At 42.0% G+C, this 22,779-nt stretch overlaps 1 protein-coding gene across 5 annotated transcripts in view; it reads right to left on the reverse strand.

Annotated features, from left to right (window-relative positions):
* Window positions 1–22,779, reverse strand: part of WAPL (WAPL cohesin release factor) — a 159,920-nt gene that overhangs the window by 54,785 nt on the left and 82,356 nt on the right. For 2 of the 5 annotated variants that reach the window (XM_056350719.1, XM_056350715.1), the window contains exons 1-2: window positions 17,630–17,928; window positions 13,742–14,265 (exon numbers count right to left, since the gene is read on the reverse strand). In XM_056350719.1, coding sequence (XP_056206694.1) covers window positions 13,742–14,243 — 502 coding nt within the window. In that variant the 5' untranslated portion in view covers window positions 14,244–14,265; window positions 17,630–17,928. Of the gene's footprint in view, window positions 1–13,741; window positions 14,266–14,877; window positions 15,844–16,882; window positions 17,203–17,629; window positions 17,929–22,779 lie in introns of those variants that run through there. The other 3 variants (XM_056350718.1, XM_056350717.1, XM_056350716.1) reach the window with 3 other exon arrangements.

Here is a 22,779-nt window from a genome sequence, read left to right on the forward strand (position 1 = left end):
TCTAATACAGCATACAACGTCACTCTTAAACAGCAAGTAAGTGGCAGTTAGCCTCCCCAATCATTTTGCACCTATCAGACACCAAAATTTTAAAAACACCCAGTACTTCAGAAGTCTTAGTAACTGCAGCAGGAAGGTTTTTCCACCTCCAATAACAAGCAAGGCTGATGGAAAAATCTAACCAGTAAACCATTTACTGCACACCAGGTAGAAAAGTCTGGCTTTAAAACTGGATCATCATAATGCAGTAGCAGAAAACTAGGTAGAGACATTTAGAGGAATACTTCCTCAAAGGATACTTTGTCAAGTCACTGTTCTAATCTCCTCAGTGGGTCAACAGCTGTCAGACTGAAGCTCCTATACCAGAAATTACTGCAAGTCCCTTGCTAAGTGCCCAAAGGTGCACAATACCAGCAATTTCCATAAGTATAGTAATTTTAAAAATCAAGTATATCCATAGTAACTATGCGGAAGCTAGCATGACTGTAGGAAACATAACATATAATTTTATTTACAGATACATAAAGCACAGAGAAAATGAACTAATTTTGAATGATTAGATACTCTGTAGTTCAAAGAGGCATGTAATTTCTCCTCCCAATTTTAACTGCAATTAGGCTCTTTTGGGGCTCAAATACCAGAGTAAGTCTCCCAAGTAATTCCAGATCAGCAATAGCTTATAACTGAGTAATTCACCAGAATGCCTTCCCCTGCCCACCCCCCACCCCACCCCACCCACCCCCGCTAGGTACTAGCACAGTATTACTAAGAACCATAACAATCTTCTGTAGTAATCATGATTTGTTTTCTGTTTAAATCTCTAGAACTTAATTAGCAGAGTACGAGAGAGCCAATCTAAATGACTGGCAGGTCTAAATTAAACATTAACTGATAAAGAAAAACACCCACACATTTTACATCCCTCTTGCTTCATTCTGTGCTCTAGTTTATGTCACCAACAAGACAGGGATGTCTTAAGTATTGCTGATGAATTAAAAAAAAAGAAAATAAAAGAAAGAAATGAAACTTCTAGTCTTCCCACCACACACATTGAGATGTTTTCACAGAGATGCAGTCAACCAAACTTTGCTGCAAAGCTGTATTTAAGTGATTATGCTTATTATTGTCCCAAGTGACCTTCGTAAGATGATTACTGGAGACAAAAACTCAAGTTCATACACTGCAAGATATTCAGTTTATGTACGGTAATAATTTGTACTCTAGATAAATGAAAACGTTTAAATAGTGAGAATGGAACAGAGTTCTTAAAATCCCACTGCTTTTCAGTAATAAACCTTTGCTTTTTCAGTAATAAACCTTTTAATATTACACAAAGGCACATCTAGACTTATTATATCTTTTACACTTGACAGATAGCACTCACTTGTTAGATGGAATAAATGCTATTCTTCATGTTCAACAGAACAGAAAATGCCTTGTGGCTACCACGAGTAGCTACAGTGGGACTACCTCTTGCCTTTTCATTTTTAGATCACATACAAGAAGCAGCATGCAATTCCAGGCTTTTTTTTTTTTTAAAGATGAATGAGTTTTCTTTATAGGTGAGACACCTACATCCTTCAGCTGGACATCTCTGATAATATTGACATTACGATGTCTCAGAGTTCAGCTTCATTTTTTTATTAAATACCTGTAACACAGCTCACCCTTATTTTAAAAGGTTTTTCTTCTCGAGAAACTAATGTCTACCTGAAAATGCTCTCCCGAATAGCCCTCAAAAGCATTACTATTTCTTGATCACACTATATGAGAAAAAGGAAGGACTATCCCCCATCCACAAAACATTTAGTTCAATCACAGTAATAATAAAAGACACCATATAATTACAGACTTGTTGAAATAGTAACAGGTCTAAAATAATTGCAAGGCTTTCAGAAACTGACAGAGTGAAAAGAATCACCTTGAGTTTTTTTTTAATTGTATGCCATCCATAAAGTGTTTTAAACTGAATGTTACAAAAGAAAACTAAGTAAGTTACTAATTGAAGATAAACAACTTCCAATACACTTCTTACCTTCAACCTTTAGCTATATATTGTCTTGAACGAAAAAGTGAAGGCCAACAGTTTTTCCAAAGCAGAAGTCACACTAGACCAGTTGAGCAGACTTCTGGTACTAATTCAAGCTGCCTTCTAGCACAGGCAGCGAACATAAAAAGAGGACTCTAAGGAATCTCTCTATTCATCTGGCTCAAACCCTTCATTTCTGGATTGATGATGAAATAAGAAAAAGAAATTGCTAGAAGAACCAATAAAGAGACCATATGGCAATTTGTCTCCACAGTTGGCTAAGTGATTCCAGTCACTTTATAATCTACACAAAATGGCAAAGAAACATAGACAAATGCATGAAGTTTTTAAAAATGCAAAAATATGCGTAATTCTAAACCTGACCTTTGACTATTCTCCACTGCTTGGAGTGGTGTGGAACACATTCATTACTTCTTCCTCTCCTCTGGTAATGACAAGTAGACATATGGGGAAGTGACTGGTACAAGCAACAGACAGCTGTGACAGCCACTGACCAACATCATGTGTAAGCACAAGGCAGCTTCCCGTGAAACAAGCGAGCATGATCCCACAACCTAGAAACAAGCATCAGGAGACCAAAAGGAACAGGCAAAAACCTGTATTACCTACAGCTGCAACAGGCCAGCAGAGTCCAAGGCAGCCAGGAAAAGGTGCCTAGTATGAGAAACAGTTCAATGAGTACTTAATGGAATCTTTTCCTACTTGAAAGGAGGTACAGGTAGAGAATACTCAAGTACCCGGGGAAAAGGGAGGACAGGAACCTAAAAGGTTGCACTCCCAGGAGCCTGAAGTGTTTTTCCCGGATTTGTTATACATCTTGCCAGAGTTGCTCTGTTTTGTCGAACTAGAGCTACTTATCTTTTTGCCTGGACAGCTTCACAGATTCATAGGAGAATTTTTTAGACAGCTAAAACCAATATTTTCTCATATCATCACAGATGACATATTAGAATATTTACAGTAATGAAACTATATTGATACGATGGACTGATCACCTACTGTTACACTATTAGCATTTAGGTATGTGTTACACGAACCAGCCCCATTGCTGCTCAAGGTTCATTTACTCAATTTACTCATTACATTAACTCAAACTTGGTCAAAACCTGCTCGAGGCAGGGCCTAAAAACAGAGTGAGCAGATTAATGCAGAAAGGGGAAGCCATAAAAATAATTCTTCTCATTTCTCACAGGAGATTAAAAGTTTGACAGAGCTTTCTTACTTGAAGAGGAAACACTGAAGTTTGGAGAAAAGGTAACATTCTCTCCATCAACTACCAAAGCTGCAAGAGTTAACAATTTTATATCCTGATCCTTAGGGTACAGCGTATACCAAGATGGAATTCAAAACAAAGTGAAGGGAAAAATATCTTTTAGGAAACCAAATGCTCTCTTCTTGGAGAAGGAAAAAAAAAAAAACCAAAACACCCACCACAATCCAAACCAACAATCAAGAAATGTATCCTCCAGCCTAGTCCCCATTTCCATTTCATTTCCATTTAACTTACTAGCTATTTGGCTCTAATTCCGAAAACATCATTTTCAGCTCCATAAAAATCAAATCATCATTAACAGTCTAATACTAATTGCCTGAAGTCAAACAGTATATGCTTTTGTTAACAATTCAGCAACAGAGCTGCAGAACCTTATGTGCTATTTTTAAGTTACTTGGAGCAGTCTCCTAGGCTGCGAGAGCAATGTCTCTTAATATAATTTTCTGTCCTGAACAGATTCAGGGCTCAAAGAACAAAACAGAGCTCATTGCCCCACAACTCAACCACCACCCCCCCCACCCCCCCCCCGCAGCCTCCTCCACACCAACCTGTTTGACTGGGCAGGAGACAGCACACGCTGCAGATCACGTGCAGCAACATGTGCTGGCTAGCCAGCTGGCTGCTGCCTTCTCAAATGGATTAGGGACCCAGTTATAACCACATTTTCCTTACCAGCATGCAGAGAACAGAGAGGTAAGGGAACAGATGAATCAAATCAACTCAGTTTTTCACTCCACCATTTTTCATGATACTTGAAGGAGCGTTGTGCCTTTGAAATCTCTCCTGATCACTCCAAGTTTGATTAAAACTGGTTAACAAGTACAAATGTTATCAGGACGTTGAAGAAAACAAAAGGACAGTCAATATTAGCCTTGGTATTTTAAGAAAACATGCTAAGATGTCAAAATATTATCATATATGCAAAATAAATGCTTATTTCTTCTATTTACTCATGGAAGAGATGCCAGTATTAAATGTTAGCCCTAGAAACCTGAGCACCAGGTTAATTTTCTCTCATTTCTAGCAATTCTTGATGAATGCTAACCAAAGTTTCCTCCAAGCTACAAACGAAAGACATATTGCCTTCTACAGCTTTTGCAGCATGACACCTTATGCTCCTTCATTGCTGCGTAACCAGCCTGTAGAAGTCTTCATTTTAATACCAACAGGAACATTACTGAATTATTATACACAGGAAACAAATCTGAAAACTTACACTAGATTTCTTTGGGTATTAACCACGCAAGTTCCCAGAATTCATCATGAACGTAACAGATTAAAAGATTTCATTTCTGACAAACTTTAATATTAAAGGGCATGCAGGTGGCAAGATGCCAGTTTTATATTCCTCTTTTTTATTTATTTCTCTCCAAATAGACCCCTGACTACCAAGATACATGCAAAAGCCACAAAATGAAACACTGAAGAAACTGAGGCAATAAGACTTAAAAAAAGCATATCCTGGGCCTTCAGATCCCTCCAGTTACTGAGGGCACATATATTAACAGGCCACAGCTCATGAACAGATCACTGACACAGGATGTAGGAAACAGTTTGTTAAGCTCATTATGAGCTACAGCTCTGCCTGATGTTCCTGAACACTTGGAAACATTTATTACGGTTCCATTACACCATCACCAGTGTTCCCAAGCATAAAGCTACATCGCTTTACAACTTTGAAGTCAACCAAGCTAAAGGAAAAGACGAATCTTTACCAGGTGCTTGTATCACATTCCTCATTTCTGGGAAGAGAGCCCAAATGAGACATACACACAGCGTCTTCCCTGGTTTGGACAGAAAAGCAGCAACTGCAGAGAAGCCATGCTTTTCTCCAAATAAGAAAACGAATTTCATTGCAGCTTATCTCTCCTACTTTAGATTGGAAATGAAATGTTTTGGTTGGTAAGGAGAAAAGGTTACAGACTAAACTCCTTTGATCCATTTCCTGCCTATGACTGCAACAGCTGGGAAACACAGAAAAGCTTATGGATACAAAACACACAATTTAAGAAATGGACAAAATTTACTTAGATCCATCATTATCCACTGATGCCCATAAGATCCTGAAAAGCCACACCTGGTAGCAGGCATAACCAGAAGACAAAAAGCATAAGACCCTCAGAAGATTAGACTCTCAAGATCAGTTTCATGATTGACAATTACTGAAACAGCTAAAATTACAGAACCTGCGCATCCACAGCTATGATCACAAATTCTAAGTAATTCCAGTTCTTTACTCAAAATTAGTTCCAAACAAGTTTGCATGCAGGTTGGATAGCCACTGCTTGCCTCTTTGTAGATGTGTTTAGTGGCATCTTCTCTTGCAGAAGAATTCCACAGAAAAATTCCACATAAAACCCTAAAGTGGTAAGATTTCATTTCCTACCATCAAAGAACTATTTTCCTTAAGAATAATTTGCTTCCCAGCATCCTGAATATCAAAATATGCAAAGTGAGACAGAAGACATCTTTTCTTCTCTCAAATCACCTAGATGCAGCCTTTCAGTTTGGTAGCACAGTGTTCAGCATCTCTAATAAACCATTATTCTCATCCTGTGAGCCTAACAGATTTTCACACTTGCAGAACATGAACCATGCTGCTGCTGTTAGCACAACATCCCACCGCGCTGCGGCTCCACCCTGTGAAAGGCTGAACCCTAACCTCCCCATTACTGCTTCTCACCTTGGACCCCTGCTTAAGCCATAAGTAGTAATTCCTTGTACACTTTTTCCCACTGGGAAAATACGCTACCAGTGGGCATTCTGAAAGGTGGTCTTATGCTGGCACAGAAATGATACCGCCTGTCAGCCAGCACACAGCTTTTTTTTTTTTTTTTTTTAAAATCCTTGCATTTCAATGGAAGTGGAAGCTTTTCACAGGGATGCAGGCTGACATGACCACCTTCCTTCTTGTGCAGAAAATACAAAGCTCACCACTTGCCTTTATCTTGGGCAGTTTCCAGTGGTATGGGAAGATGCTGTTTTTTGAAGTAATCTAGCTGCTTTTCTTCTCCTCCTCTACCTCTTCAGCTAGCAATCATTAGATATTCCGCCTGATCACTTGATCTTTCATTGTACCTTAAGTCACCGTGTATCTCAATACCACCTTCACACCAATCTATACACACACCCCTAGCCAAACCATGCATAGTGGTGTGTCCAGCACAACTGCCTTCCCAGCAAACATTTTGGGGGAAAACCACCAAACCTCAAAATTACTGATTTACCCCACCATTCCTGAAGGCATTTCCTCCTCAAATTAAAATATAGCTAAAAATTAACCTAGGTTTCTTATCATCAGCTATATGCAGCCTCCCAATTTCTATCAAATCAAAGCCCTATAACTTCCCTTGCACTTTGGCCTTTTTTGTTTTCCCAGGTAAGCATTTTTGTCCAAGTTGTACCTATAGCCTTGCAGCTTGTCTTTCACAGCTGAAATAACTATCATTCCTCCCTCATTCTTTTTTCTAATCTTGTTTAAAAATCCTCTACAGCGTTCTGAAAATATAGTCTGTTTTTCTTCTGGTGAATATACACTTACAAGACAAACATGACTTTTTTTTTTTTTTTTTAACATTTCCTCACATCTGTGTCTATCCACATTCATAACAATATAAATTATAATAGGACTCTACAGACACTGATGTTTCATAAAAACTGAACATACCATGCAGCACGTTATCAATGCCCACACCCAACTTGCACACAAAGTCCACAACTTGCTCAGATGAAGGACAAACTGCAGTTCTAGTAAACAACGCTGAAACCCCTTCCCTACAGAAAGAAAACTATTTTACGTCTTCCAGCAAAGAATTAGAGCTTTGAAGAGCTGTACAACACTGCAAGCAACACTATTTGGTCAGAAATCTAAAAATAAAATGGTCCTGAAGAGAGTAGAAATTGTGCAACATCAAATCCAGCCATCAGAAGAGCTGCTACACTCTGTAACCGAAGAGTTGTCAGAGCCTGAACTAGCTCTACCACATGTTCACCTCTGATGGAAAAATCCAGTGAAACAGACACATTCTTCCTCACTGGTAGCTCAGAAGGGCATCTTTTGCTCAGAGCAGCAGGAGAAAGCTGATCCAGGAAGCAAACTACTTCCCCCTTGCAGAGAAAATAAGACAAAGTGTCATGGGCAATACAAGGGGCTGCCACACACTCAAAGAGCTTGTTTTCAGAGACTTCTGTAGTGTAACTCCTCATGCAAAAAGTATTAAAGCATATTATAACATAGTAGCACTAATAACTGTCAAAACAAATGAATCCTTAGACTAAGCCTGCATTCAGACACTACTTATAAACATGTTGAAGTACTTTACTGAATAGAGTAGCAGTTTCTTAATAGGAAATACAAGTTAAGTTTCAGCCTGAAAAACATTTTCCATGCAACTAATAAGATCTCAGCAGTTTGAACCTGAAATGGCTTCCTTACGAACTGTGTTCTGCTTTCCTGCAGGCTTTGGCCCACTTAAGAGGTAAGCACATTAGAAGGTTTTTTCTTCTACAAGCACTAACCAACTGTTTTCAATGCAAAGTTACTTCAGCTTCTTAAACATGAAAGAAGTTAAGGACCAGTCAAAAGTTTGACCTTTTAAAAACTAACTGTTCACTGTACAAGTCCATAAATAATGACTGATTTTAAAAGTATGGATTCCAAAAAAAGGTATCAAGAATCTCACTGTTGTTCTGGAAAGGGGAGCAGTAGATTGAGGGGGAAGAAAGTTTTGTGCACTCTGTACATGGACATACACAGCATGCATTTCCCCATCGTTAGGAAAAAAATGTTACAGAAATCAGAAGACTCCTTCCTAAACACTGGGGTCTTCTTCCTGTATTGCTGTTTTAGCAAACCAGTATAAATACTGAAATGTAAACAGAATTTCAATCTTTTCAGAGTTTTGAAAAACACCCAAGAAAAAAAAAACCACAAAATTTTCCAAGTATCAGGGTAATACCAAAGCAAAAAAAAAAAAAACAACCCAACAAAAACACAAACCAAACAGAGAACAATTATCACAGTAGTTTGAACTTGGGCTACTGACACAGCAAAAAAAAAAACGTGTGCAAGGGAAAAAGGGTTATCTTAAAAAGGGGGAAACATAACAAAAGCAAATGAAGAGGGGACTTGTAGATACACTCTGGCTATCCATATATCAGCATAACTACTGCCACTTAAGCTAACTTCGAAACAGTGAAATTCTACGGGCATGCATTATTTTCTGGCAGCCCTCTCCCCTTCTATCAGCTTCCTAATGCTTTGAGCCAGCCAGAGCACAGCTGCAGTTCTTTTTAATCATGGTTGCTGCCAACTGTCTCTTTAGACAGCCAAACGCTCAGACCTCATTCAGTTTCCCCAAACTTTTTGCTTCATTTTTGGACAGAAAATGACTACACTGAAATTATTCCTCAAGAGGTAAATACACTGCACTCAACTCTGCAGAAGAAGAAAGATAAGACGACTCAGACCTAACCACTATCTTAAATGTCCATGTCACCATTAAACACAAAATAGAAGCTCTAAAGCGATTTGAAAGGAACACCCTGGCAAATCTCGTTGTCAAACATAATTATGTAACAAACTTGCAATTGAGAAGTTGAAATTTAACTCTAAAGATAGGGCTCCCCCACCCATGTAATCAGGATGCAGAGGCTTTGCAGACATGTTCACTTATGTACTATCAGGGTAGTCTGTCAGGAACAGACCTGGTGACTTGAAACTATTTTCTTTCAGGGCAACTATTTTCTGCAAATATCAGTACTCTTTCTAAGCAACTAAACACAAATAGATTCTGCACATTGGGTCGTGAAGTAGTTAAGCACAGATGTATCCCTTCACTCCTGCGCTGCATAAGCACAAGTTATTAAGGACTACATTTACCATTTTGATTTGCTACCGATATGGGCCAAAGACAGCATTAAGAAATAGCTACAAACACAAAAGAACTGAATAGCAGACCATGGGCAAAAGTTTCCTTAAAAGCACCAAGAGCAAAACCACTTTCAGAACAAAGACTTGCTTGAATACCAGGACACAGTAACAAATGACATGATGCAGAATAGCTATTTTCATAATTACTCTAAATATTAGGGGAGGGAAAATAAAAAAAAGTATCACAAATACTTCGCATGCAATAATTCGTCTTTTAATCTTAAAAAGCTTCAAAGGGCACTGCTGAGGCAATAACCACAAAATCTGTACTTAGCATCACAACACAGCAGAAAGGGATACTATTCCTATATTTCCTCTGTATTCTGAAAAGACATTTTAATCCATCCTTTTTTCTATTTCTCCACAGCAAGCAAAATATATTTTGAAGAAATAAATTCACAGGCTTTAAAACACATCAGACTTAATCCACACCCAATTAAAATACTTCTTGGTTAAAAGCATCATTAAATACCTCATATTTTAACTTATAATTAACATTAAAAAGTAATATTATTTCATAGTCCACAAACAGGAATATGAAGTGTGCAAAGACGAGAGACATCATTCAACCATTTGAGACATCTCCCCACCCACACGTGCCTTCTTTGATGAACAGCATCAACATCTTGGACAAGACCTTCCAAAGGCTTGAGTTAAGTTACAGAACTCAGCACTGTGGCACACAGGCAAAAGACAGCAGGTGACCGCACCATCCAGAGTCAAAACGCAAGAATGCCAGACGCAGTATTTCCCTAAACTGAAATAGCCAGAGTTAGGGGAAAGTAGTTATCCCATCTGAAACACACTCATACACTAACATAATTATGAAATGCCACACCACTTTTTTTCAATGCATCAAGCTTTGACTTCAATTTTCATCTGAAAAATCGCACCAAGTTAATTTCAACATAGAAACAAAGATAAATATTCTAAGAACAATTTTTTTAAAACTAGCACCTCACAGTTTGCTCTGCCAGGCAGTACGTGTTTTTGTATTAAAACTTGGTGCAGCCGAATTTAGTGCGATATACTATTTGGCTTTATGCCTTACAGAATAAGCTTAACACTTAAAAAAAACAAATACAAAAAACCCACCAAGGTGTTTCAGAAATGCAAGTAAGTATTGCTCTGCAGGTTTTCACCTTATCCTACTGCAAGACCCTCATAAAAAAACCTACCAAGTCCTCCTAACTTAAGTGATGTAACAGTAACTATTAATACTGAATATTCTTTTGCTATTTCTAATTTAACTAAACTCCTACTATCTGTAAATTACCCGTTATGTACATGATTACTAATGAACATTCTTCCAACAGTATTATGTCTTGATCAAGCAACATTAGGGTAAGATTATGAGAAGCTTTCCATGTTAAGAGCTTCTCAAAGCCTTTAAAATGAGACTGTTACAAGCACTAGCTGAAAGCTATTAAAAAAAAAAAAAAAAAGAGACAGACCAGTAAGTCATACCATTTTAAATAAAAGATACAGATCCTCCACTGTGTTACACAGTTGCACAAGTATCAGAATGATCAAAAACATGGACTGCTTTCTAACAACAAACGTTACTTAAAATTAACTGCCTATTGCATCACCTTCATTTTAATGTCCAAAGAAATGGACATTGAGGCAGGACAATACATTTGGATCAGAATTAGCAGCCTATACTGTAGCTCTCAGCTTGCCCATAGCCTCGTTAAGTCACAGTTTCCACCTTATTCTAACTCTTAACCTTTTTTCACCTTGGTTAAGAACTACAATACAATGATGGCACATATTATCAGGAAGTCATGAGACATTAATTCATGCACTGTCTAGTCACTATCAGGACAAGGACTAGCAATTGCACTTCAAACAAGTTAACAAGCACTTTCATGAACATGAACCAATGTAGCCTAGTTTCCTACTCCTAGAGATCCACTCTTATATGTGGGTTAAGGTTGAACTCAAGTTGTAGTGTCTCTCACACTGATAATAATAATATTGTTCTATCTACTTGCCTTTTTTTTCCCCCCCCTTCCCTTTCTTTCATCTTCAGGAATAGTAGAGCTTGCTGTCTCAAGCCCTTTGAATAAATCTGGTTGAACCTGGTGGAGTTCAAGAGTGACCAGGCAGAGGAAAATGGTTATGGGGAGAGCCAAGACATGTAAGCAGTAGAAGTACATACGCTATACCTTATTGTTACTCAATTTTTCTTCCCCAAGGTCCCTCTTCCCCCATACCCCCACCCCCAAATCAGTAAAATTAACTCCCTCCAGTTCTGAAAGATAACCTCATACCATCAAACTTTACCTAGCAGTCACTATAACAACAAAGGCTTTGACGTACCTACATTTACACTGGATAACTATACCACTAATTGCTCAGCGTTCTGAGTGATGTACTCTGAGACAATTCTTCTTTATTTTGGATCAGTCTACACACAAGCATAATAACTACTTAAATCAGATCCAAGTTTCATTTACACTAACAGTCCAAAATAAACACTATCAACAGTCTTGGTTTCCTTACCCTTATTTAAAGACCCTCCTAGGATATTCCGTACAGATTCATTCTCAGATGAATGTAATTCCTGAAGAAAGCTATGAAATGAGTTTTTGCCTTCATTTGACTGGATGTAAACAGAATGTAATGTATCCTTAAAGAACAGCACCATTGGATCAAGATCCACCTTGTCCTTCACTGCTTCCGGGAGAACTGCAGTCAGTAACAAACACTTCAGGAAAGCACACAAGAACAGAATTCACTCAGCCACCTGTGTTTAATTCAGCCTCCCTCTCCGCATCCAGACCACCACCACACTCAACAGCCACTGATGGACTTCTCCACCAAGATTCATCAGCTTCCTTCCTTTCAGAGCTGTACATATTTATGGTATATATAGCATTGTCTAACAAGGAGTTCTAGAATTTAAACTAGCATCATATTTAAAAGTTATTCAGCGCTAAATACTGTTATTTTATTAATTTCCACAATACCGGAACCAGGAAGCATGTTCCTCTGGGCTTTTCACACACTATGAATTTTCACAATTCTATCACGTTTCTCCCCACAGTCCTCACATTTTCTTTTCCAACCTGAAAAATACTGTTCTAACAAAGCTTTTCTGCATTGGAACCATTTCACTGTAAAACCTGCGCTGCTACAATCTCTCATTAACAACCAAGGCAAGTCATTACTACTTCTTCTTGTTGTAAATATTGGGGGATGGATTATTCAATCTCTTACGAAAACTATATTCAAACCTAGCTAAACATAAATTGTATTTCCAGACTGAAGGTGGATCATAGTAACAGATAAATAAACTGCAGAAAACCATATGCAAGTGAAAAATATTTCAGCAGTAAAAATAACAGTAAGATTAAAAGGCAACTACATATGCCAACCGATGTGTCTGTCATGCTACAGTTCAACATTTCTTGGTTCTTCTTGTATTACATCGCTAATAAAATTATCTTGCAAGTAACTGAGCTACGTGTATCTTCCTCTTTTCAGTACTTCTTGTCCACTGTATTACAACTGAACAAGTCCACACAAATTTCTGATCCTAGGGTTAACTTCACGATATCTGAGAATTCAAAGTTACTTAAGTTCTTCTCATTAAAATTGATTATGATAATCCAGAGCAAGCCAGTAGGTGTCATCGCCATCAAGGTTCATCTAATGTGATCTGCCCAATTTTAGAAGCTGTGGTTTCATCGGCCCATTGTATGAAAAATTCTGGTGAGATACAGTAACACGTGATGTTGGCTAAGAATGATGTGAACAAAACCACAGTGATGTTCAGCTCCACAGGGTTTGTGAATTCCCCCTTGAGAGCAGATAGCTTACCAACATTTCAGAGCCTGAAAACAGCCCCTAAAAGAAGTCTGACAGAATTCTGTTTCATAGGTCTGGAGGTTTTTATGTACATGTCAATAAAGATGTGCCAATTAAAAAAAAAATATATATACCTTTCTGCAACTGAAGTTCAGAAAACTACTTTTGCCATCCGAATAATTGAATAAGGCAGGTCGTAAGCTGTATTTGCACCTGCATGTTAGTAACGATGTACCCCCACTAAATTAAAGCCAGAAACTTCAGAATAAAGCATTCTATTATCACCAAATCATCACTCTTCAAAATACATTTTTAAAAGGGTTAAAAAAACCACAAATACACTGAGCTCAGAATAAATTTCAGAAAAGGAATATTGTTACTCTGTTCTATTCAAAGCAGACTAACATACTACGTTGACTCTAAAGCACTGTATCTCAACTCCCAGATGTAAGGATTAGGGTGCCAAGGATCTCAGACCAATATGTAAAATGCAGAATGCTTCCTGCTGTTTTTAGTTAAATAGTGTATCCTTCACAGTTTCTTACAAGTAAGAGTTAATTGCCCCATGGCTTTATTAGAACATTTAACCAACCCCTGAAAACATGAAGTCTAAATGTAATTTTTAAAATCTGAGGATAACAGAACTATCTGGGCAGGTGAGTAAACATACCTGCTGTTACAACTTTAGCGCTGCTGCTTTTGCATTCTCCATCTTCCACATTTTTGCTTGTGCTCTTTTCTTTTGCGAGAGGAACAGTATTGTCAAAAGACATGCCCTTGCTGGATGCAACATTTTCTCCACTGTCTGGCTGATTAATTCTGCTGTTAGCTTCAAGTAGAGGAGTGAAGTCCTCAGACTGAGCAGCTTCACCAGGTTCCAGCTGAGAGGAACTTTTAGCCTGTGACACATTCTTTGAGGACACAGGAAGAGATTCTTCATCACTGTCAAATCCAAATGGATCCTCTGTTACCTCATCTTCAACTTTGGGTTTTTTAGGAACTTCAGAAATATCTGGTTTGACACTGGGCCTCTTCTGTCCTAATTTGGCCATGAAGGTGGTTTCTCCCCATTTTGTACTAAGGGTGGTCCGTTTGTTGGAAAACACTTCGTCAAACTTGGAACTGCCGTTTCCCCCTTTCCGGCTGTAGGTCTTTCCAAATCGGGACGTCATTTTGGCTCCTGTTTCATATTCTCTGTTGGAAAAAAAAAAGAAACATAAATTCACCAACTTTGCCGTACAAATGAATGTACTTCCACCCTTTATTGGGCCTACAAACACCAAGCATGTATATTTCACACAAGCAACAGACACATAGGCTGCTTCTTTCTATAGACTAAGTCATTTACATGTGAATGTCATTATGTCAAAAGTTTCTGCCATAATATATGTACCAACTTAACTCAAAATTCAGTTACTTGAACATTTATAGAACAATGGCACAATGGATCCTTAAGAAAAGTCTGCCATGAATACATTATTTTTGGTATTGCTTTGCTCTAATTTTATTTTTCAAGTGCAGATGGCACTGCTTTCACAAAACATCAGCAGAAAGCTAAACAATATTTTCACCTCATCTGAACACACAATGCTCTGCTACAGCCCAGTAACACAGGTTTTTTTTCAAAAGATTTTTTGTAGTTCGGCTTTAACAAGACTCTTTGTAGTTAAATAAAATACTGTCAAAATATTTCAAGTTGCTATAGATATTTTAAATACTGATTAATCACAAATAACGATGACAACTTCACCCTACGTTCTTCACACACACCCAGGCTCATTTAGCAAGCATATGATTTGGTAATACAATGTGGTTTATGCCATCTGCACAGTCATGGTCAGGACAGGTACACAGCAATCCTCCATGAGTGAATCTGATCGATCAAGGGACAGGAACAAAGAGACACTTCGTAATCCATTTCTAAGATCATGGAGGACACCTTACACAGACCAGCATAACCAAGACTGTTTACTGGCTGCAACAACTGCAGCCCTATTCACAGTTTGCTCTCTTGGAAACATAAAGTTTAAATATGAACAGATTAAACAGGAACACATTTAAACAGTTCCCTGCATGTGTTCTATTCCTACTTTTGTTTAACTCAAGAAGGAAGACAGACTACTTTGTTTCTTTTTCCCAAAACAAATACTTCAATTACTGGACATAAAACCAAAACGACCATATCTGTTTTATAAACCATCTTTTCTCTCTCTTTTTTTTTTTTTTTGGTTTGGTTTTGTTTTGGCCCAAACACGAATAGGAAATTGGAATTCTTTATAGTCAGTCTGAATCTAATCAAGTCCATCTTTCTCTCTGACATTACTCTGCATACTGGAGAGAAGTCTGTTAACAAAGGGGGCATTTATTTTAATGACAGAATCAAAGAAATTCAACTTTTAAAGTGTCAACTGCCTTCATATATAGTAAATTATATGAAAAATAGTGCTTAAAGTAATTGTTAATAAATTTATCACATGATCCATTTGTTCAAGACAACTGTTTTTATTAGTATTCCCCTCAATATGCATTATACCATCTTTCTTGCATATTTTAGTTTTCACCTCGATAGTCCAGAGTTCCTCAACCTGAAGTGCTAGACTAGCTTCTGCCAAAAATCGCCAGACTGGTTTCCAGAAATGTCATTCTATCACTTCACTCTAGCAAGATTGTCTTACTAATAATAGTCTCCTTTTATCAGACCAGGCCAACCTTCACTTATCATAGGAACTGAGCAATTCGTCGGGTCATCTATGTTTGAGCAAATTTTGAGTGAACTAAAAATATCAAATTTGAACTTCAGAAGTTTACCACATGGCTGGTGTTGCAATGCAGAAGAGATACAGGAAGCACCACTTCGGGAAGCACCCTTCTGCCCGGCAGTTTAGCATAGGGATGGTAAAGACATGTGCTTATCTACTGACCAGAATTCTGCTGTGAAACATCATTTTGCAGATGGCTTCTGGCTACTTCTAGTAGACGTTACTCTTTAACCCCACCTCCACCGTCTTTTTCCCCACAGTGTCATCAGTCTACTCTGTGCTGCTCCAAACGCATCGTTGCCACACTTTTTCTTTTTTTGCTCCCCTGTTAAGAGGCCCTAATTTCCTACTTTGCAAAGACCAAAGCTAAAACTTACCCACATACTTCAGATAAAAAACAGTACAACAAATCCAACTCAGTAGCTTCAGTTTACTGATGCTTGAAAATATTTAGAACCATAACTAAAATATTTTATACCATAAAGGCCAGTTTTTAAAGCTATAGAAACTAAAGTGAAGTATTTATGAAAAACTCATTTTCTACACAGCTCTTACAAATAAAACCCCTGAAGTAACTTCACTTACCACCATCACACTTTCTTCCCCTAAACCCTGACTCAAATAAGTATTTCCAACACTACATTCCCAGCAACTGCAAAAATAATGGCAGACTTAAATTACGACTTGCGGCTTGCACTTTTAAAGAGATGATTCCTTTAGTCAAGAGAACTTTATTTTCCAGAAATACAGCCTTCTGAATCTACATTTTGCTATTTACAAGTTTAAAAATTATGATCATCTCACAAAAACTCACAGAAGTATTCAATATGATGTAAATGGGTTAAAAGCCGAGTATCAGGAAAACATAAATACACTACGCTATAAATTCGTATCTTAGATTGAGATTAAAGATGGGGAAATAGACAGGTACCTCCTTACAGGGGAGCATCAGCAGAACAGGATTTCTACCCTTTACTGACAATTCTCTCTTGCTTTTCACCCAGTGTGAAATAAAAACCTCGGCCAACCGCCACCCTGTTTCCACTCCCTACCTCTCTCTCCTGCATTGCGCTGCGATATCCGGAGCAGTGCAAGAAATGCAAAACACAAGCAAAAACCTGACCCCTAATTCTCGGGCATTTCCCAGAGCCAGCGGGGCGGCCCAGCCGGCCCCGGCCGCCCGCAGCTCCCCGGGGCGCCCATCGGCCACCCCCGCTGGCGGCTCCTCGCTACACCGCTCCTCTTACATAACCGAGAAAAAGCGAAATAGGTTAAATGCGCGGAGGCAGAGAAGGCTGATGAAATCCCACGGTGACAGTTTCTTTTTTCCTCCCTCCCCCTGCGGCGGGGGGGTGGGGGGGAAGGGAGGGGGTGCTAGCGGAACCGGGTCACCCCACCGTGCACGCCCGGCCGTTTCTGATGTCATTTCCCTTCCTGCCCGGCCCCCTCCCCCCACCCCACAGGCACACCGGCCCCCACGGCGGCAGCCCCCGGCCCGCAGCGAACGGCGGAACCCGCCGGCTTGGCGGGCCGCACCGCCCCTACGCCCCCCCGGCCACGGCCCGCGCTCCGGCCCCGGGCCGAGCCCCGCCGCCCCCGCCCCGAGAACTTCCCGGCGGGCCGGGGGCCGCGGCCTTGCCTCACGCCCCACCGGGCGGCCGCCGCCCCGGAAGCGGGACCGCGCCGGGGGCAGCGGCCGGCGGCTCGTACCCGCCGGGGTGCCGGGGCCTGCTCCGCGGCCCGCACAGGCCTCGGGCGCCGGGCGGCCGTCCCCGGCCGTCCCCTCGGCCGGCACCTACCTCGGCGTGGGTCGTGACGGCAGGGGCGGGCGGGCGGCGGGAGCCCGGGCGCGGGCCCGGCGCGTTCCGGGCGGCGCCGCGGATGTGGCTCTCGCCGCGGTTTCTGGCCGCCGATCTACCGCCTGCGAAAGGCGCTCGCCAACGGGACGCTTCCGCCCCTCCCCCGGCGGCGGCGGCACCCTCCCGGGGTGGCGCGGGCGTTAGGGCCCCCGGCGCCGCCTCCTCCGGCGCCGCTTCCTCCGCGCGGGGATTATCGCCGCTCTCGGGACGGGGCCCGGGACCATCTCTCCGCCATTTGCCCCGCTCCTTCCGTCACTGCGCGTCCCACGCCCGGCCGCCGCCCGCAGCCAATCGCACCCCGCCTTACTCAACCGACGGCGGCGCCGCCGCGCATGCGCCCGCCCCGCTGATGCCGGCCCGCCCCGCGCGGTGCCTGCTGGGAGCCGTAGTGCGGCGCGGGCCGGGCCCGCCGGGGGACGCCCCTCCCAGCGCGGGGTCCCGCAAGGCCCCTCCGCGCTGCCCAGGGCCCGGCGCGGGGCTCGGCCGTTCGGCGCTGCCCCGAGGCGACCGGGAGGGCGCGGCCTGGCGGGACCCGCCGCCTCCCCCGCGGCGGCCTCCGCCAGGGCCCGCACCCCCGGGCCGTGCGGCCGCCGCGGTTCTGGAGGCGGGTGCCTGGCCCCTCCGCCGGCCCAGGCCGTGGGTCCCTGCGCGGGGCCCGGAGTCTCCCGGGGCTGCCCCGGCGGGGCTGGCGGCGGGCAGGGGCTGGGGCAGCCGCAGTCGAGGTCAAGGCCCTTCGTAGGAGTTTGGGAGCGCGGCGGGCAGCGAAACACCCCTGTGGCGACTCCGTTAAAAGTTTTACGCCGACAGCAGCGGGCAGCCTCCCCGGGGAGGCGAGCCCCTTCCTCGCCGGGCAGGTCTCTGGGTACTCACAGCGGCTGCACAGCCCCCAGCCGTTACATCCGCCCCGGGGAGGAAACATGCGCTGCGGAGAGGTCCCATGGAACAAACGTGGTGCGGACTGTGAAATCGTGGCTTTCACATGCTCCTTCCACACGCACTAGCTTATACAAAGAAGTTACATCCACCCACGTACATTCTATTTATGCACACCTTTGAGACTTTAATTAATGATACACTCCGTGTGTAGCGCAAAAAAAAAAACTCCGCGGAGGTAGTGTCATACAACAAATACATGTAGGCATCAAACCACCCTCAAATCCACTATTGTGTATTCTGTAAGCAGTATTTTGTAAAATGCTTGTGGAATAGAAAACTTAAGAATGCACTACTAGAAAAGCAGTGCATCACTCTCAGGTATAGTCCGGTCATTTTTCAGAGGCGTGAGGCACTCAGGAAAGAAAAGCAACCAAAAAAACCTCTACAACCTTGGAACCTTCTATGGTTTCACAACACATGATTGTTGTAGCCATCTGTTGTTTGAGGAAATGGTTTACAAGACAGGTCCCAAATACAAAATGAATTAAAAAAAAAAAATAATAGGTTGATTTCACTGCACAGAAGAGGTTAGAGTCGTCTCGATACTTCTAGTTAAGAAACATTACTTGTTTCTTAATTTTACATTTAATTTACCCAATGCAAAATTACTGGCTTTCAATAGAGAGAGGCAGGACTATGGTTTCGTTTAGTGACCCTGTAAGTAAATCGATTTTTGGCCTTTACCTGCTATCTATTGATGTAATTTCCATTTTAGTTATTACTTCTGAAGAATGAACACACTCTGAATGTGCTCCCTAAAGCCAGCGTACAACTAGTGCTAGACAAAGTAAAAATAAACTAGACTGGGCCTTGTGATGGGATGGACAAGGTTGATTTGAGATACAGTGGAGATTTGTGTTGTATTTCAAAGAAGGCTTACAAGTTTATCTGTATCTAACCACCCGACTCTGTTATTGAAGAGCTACTGAAAACAGGTTAGAAATTTTAAAATACATAATTTGAATACAAAAAGTAAGGAGATTTTTTTTCCTGTGAGTATTCTTGTATCAGAGCTTCTAATTAGCTTGTTTAAACTTCAAGAGTAAAATGGATAGTGAAACCAGTTTGAGTTTTGCATTCTGTTGCATGAGTCTAAAAGTCTTATTTGGTGACTAACTGATCTGTCAGACAAAGAGGAAAAAACAGTACTGTGAGACTCTATCATACTTGGAGGCTGTGTGGAGGTCTTTACAGCATTTGAAAAAAATTGTCCGGAGAACCAGAAAAGGTGAAGAATATGCCCAGAGTGAGGCAGGGACACCAAAAAACTATTTAGAAATAACTTTATACCCGAATAGAAACTAAGAGTTGAAATTAAATTAAATACATTTCTAACTTAAAGCCTGGGCTACATAAATCACTTAAACAGTAATTTAGAGAACTTTTCAGTATAGTGGTAATAACTGAATGTTATTTGAAAGCTGTCACGCATCCTGTACTCCCTGGGCTAGCTTCATATGTCCAACAGTATTTTCAGTCTTTGTAGAATCCCTGTACAGAGTAATCTAAGACACTGCAGATTCATGCTCACGACGGAGTTTCACATGCCTAACTGAGGATAAACTGAACTAATTTATGTGCTGCCTATCCTATCTTGGGTATCAGCAGAAGCCTAGAAGTCTAATAAAACTTTTTACTTAGATGATGATGGAAAACAAACATGCTTAAGAACAGCAGAAATGGGCCAAATTTTCTGCACCTAGCTTACTTTAGATATTTCTGAAAATTTCATACCTTGTAACTTAATAAGCTTGGCAATTAACATGTTAAGCTTTGCCATTTCCATTTTCACCTAGCTCACCTCAAATATGTAAGTACAAAGACAGAGCAAAAGCTATCTATGTTGGGCAGTAGATAAGTTTAATTCTCAAAGAGGGTAGAATTCAACAGGCATCTTATGCTTTCTGTGGAATTCTATTATTGAATTCCCTTCACAAAAAAACAACACAAAGTCAACCATAGAAAACCTTTCACAAAAAAAGCAGCACACAAAATACTCCAGTTTGGCATTTGCCTCCATAAGAACAGCAGCAGGAGGTAAGCAGCTATCTTACAGCTTCAGCTTTTCCACCTTGAAAACTTTTCTGGGAAAGCCGAAGTGACTCCTACAGCTTCCTATTGTGTTCCTTTACTCCCCCCACAAGAAAAACTAGCATCTTTACTATTTATAATGAAGTCAGAAAGCCCGGAAAACCACAGCTCAAATACATCAAAGCAGGACATGAGAGATAAAAGTGTAACAGTAGAAAGAATGTACAAGAAGGACAGAAGAGTTACTTGAATACATCGCACCTTAATATACACTAAAACCCTCCCAGTTCTCTTTTCAAGGTTCTGTGCTGAGATCTCTGTGTGGGGAACAAACACAGATTTTTCAAAATGAGCTGTAGCCTAGTACGGAGCCTTTCACATAATTCAGTCTTGAGGCAGCTGTTAATTAAACTGTTTCAGTTTCTTCCAAAAGAAAACAGAGGCAATGCAGTAGGAAAATCGAAGATTTCCTGTGCAGCAGATACTCTGGGGGAAGATGAAGTCAGTCATATCCTTTCAGAAGCTGTCAGGAAGGCTTCTCAGCGCTGCCTCATGGACAAAATTAAAGCAAGGCTACAAACAGGCTTTAAAAGGACCACAGCAGTAGGTATCTTTCATACCAAGTACATAAATGAACAGCATAACGCATCCTTGCTCCACTCCTTTTCCTACAAAAGGATAAGCTAAATAACCCATTGCCCTGCTTCCCTGTGAAGTGCTGCCCAAGAAGCAAACAGTAGCTGACAGGAAGGCTCTCCCCATTACTCCTTATACCCAGACCGCTCCTCTCACAACCATGAAAACCAGTGGCCCCTCAATCCACTCGACATCTTCCCCTTTGCCTCTTTCCCATTCTTCTGTGTCTCAGCCTTGTCACTATTTGCCTCCTAAGTTCTCTCCTGCTTCCTATAGTACTTCCTTCCTTGCCTCTTGTCCAGGTGGAAAGGGGTGGGGGAGAAAAAGGTCTCCTGCTGCTCTTGCTGCGTTCACAACTGCTGCAGTGCTTTCATGTCCCAATTAGTGCCACTTAAAATGCTAAACATTTCAGTGTGTTTTGCTTTTTCTTTGCAAAATGTCAGTCTTCTCCAGTTCCTGTCCTTCAACTGTCATGTGGCATGCATGGGTGACAGCACTCAGAGCTTCGCCATTTCGGTTCACTGGGGCTAGAATTTCCCCCTTGCTATTTGCATAGCAAAGATGAAGGGAGGGTAAAGAGACACATTAAGTAACTAATTATTGTGCTTTAGTCAACCTTTCTGAAACAGCTCTGAAAATAGTCATTTATAGATTAGTATCGCTACTAATGTGTGCCAAAGCAAGTTCAGCAACACCACTTGCAGCAGCATGAAGCAGGCGAGAACAGCTGGGTTGCACTGAGAGCTGCAGCGGCTGGGTCAGAGCAGATGTGATGGTTTGACCCTGGCTGGGTGCCAGGGGCCCACCGAGCAGCTCCATCACCCCCCTCCTCAGCTGGGCAGGGGGGAAGAACATAACAAAAGGCTCTGTGGGTCAGGACAGGGACATCACTCAGCAATTACTGTCACAGGCAAAACAGACTCAACTTGGGGAAATTGGTTTAATTTATTACCATTCAAATCAGAGTAGGGTCAGGAGAAGTAAAAATCAAAACTTAAAAACACCTTCCCCCACCCTTCCCTTCTTCCCAGGGTCAACTTCACTCCCAGTTTTCTCTGCTTCCTCATCCCGAGTGATGCAGGGGGACGGGGGCTGGGGTCAGTCCCTCACACGCTGTCTCTGCCGCCCCTTCCCCGCCCCGGGGAGGGTCCTCGCACCCTGCCCTGCCCCAGCGTGGGTCCCCCCGTGGGTGCAGCCCCGCAGGCACACGCTGCCCCAGCCGGGGTCCCCGCGGGGTCACAGCCTCCTGCGGGCACCCACCTGCTCTGGTGTGGGACCCTCCCGGGCTGCAGGTGGGGATCTGCTCCTCCATGGACCCCCACGGGCTGAGGGCACAGCCTGCCTCACCGTGGGCTGCACCGCGGGCTGCGGGGGAACCTCTGCCCCGGTGCCTGGAGCCCCTCCTGCCCCTCCTGCGTGACCTGGGGCTGCAGGGCGGCTGCTCTCACACAGTCTCACTCCTCTCTCCAGCGGAAGCTTCCATGGCG

The sequence above is a fragment of the Falco biarmicus genome, chromosome 9 (genome assembly GCF_023638135.1).
Source record: "Falco biarmicus isolate bFalBia1 chromosome 9, bFalBia1.pri, whole genome shotgun sequence".
NCBI lineage: Eukaryota > Metazoa > Chordata > Aves > Falconiformes > Falconidae > Falco > Falco biarmicus.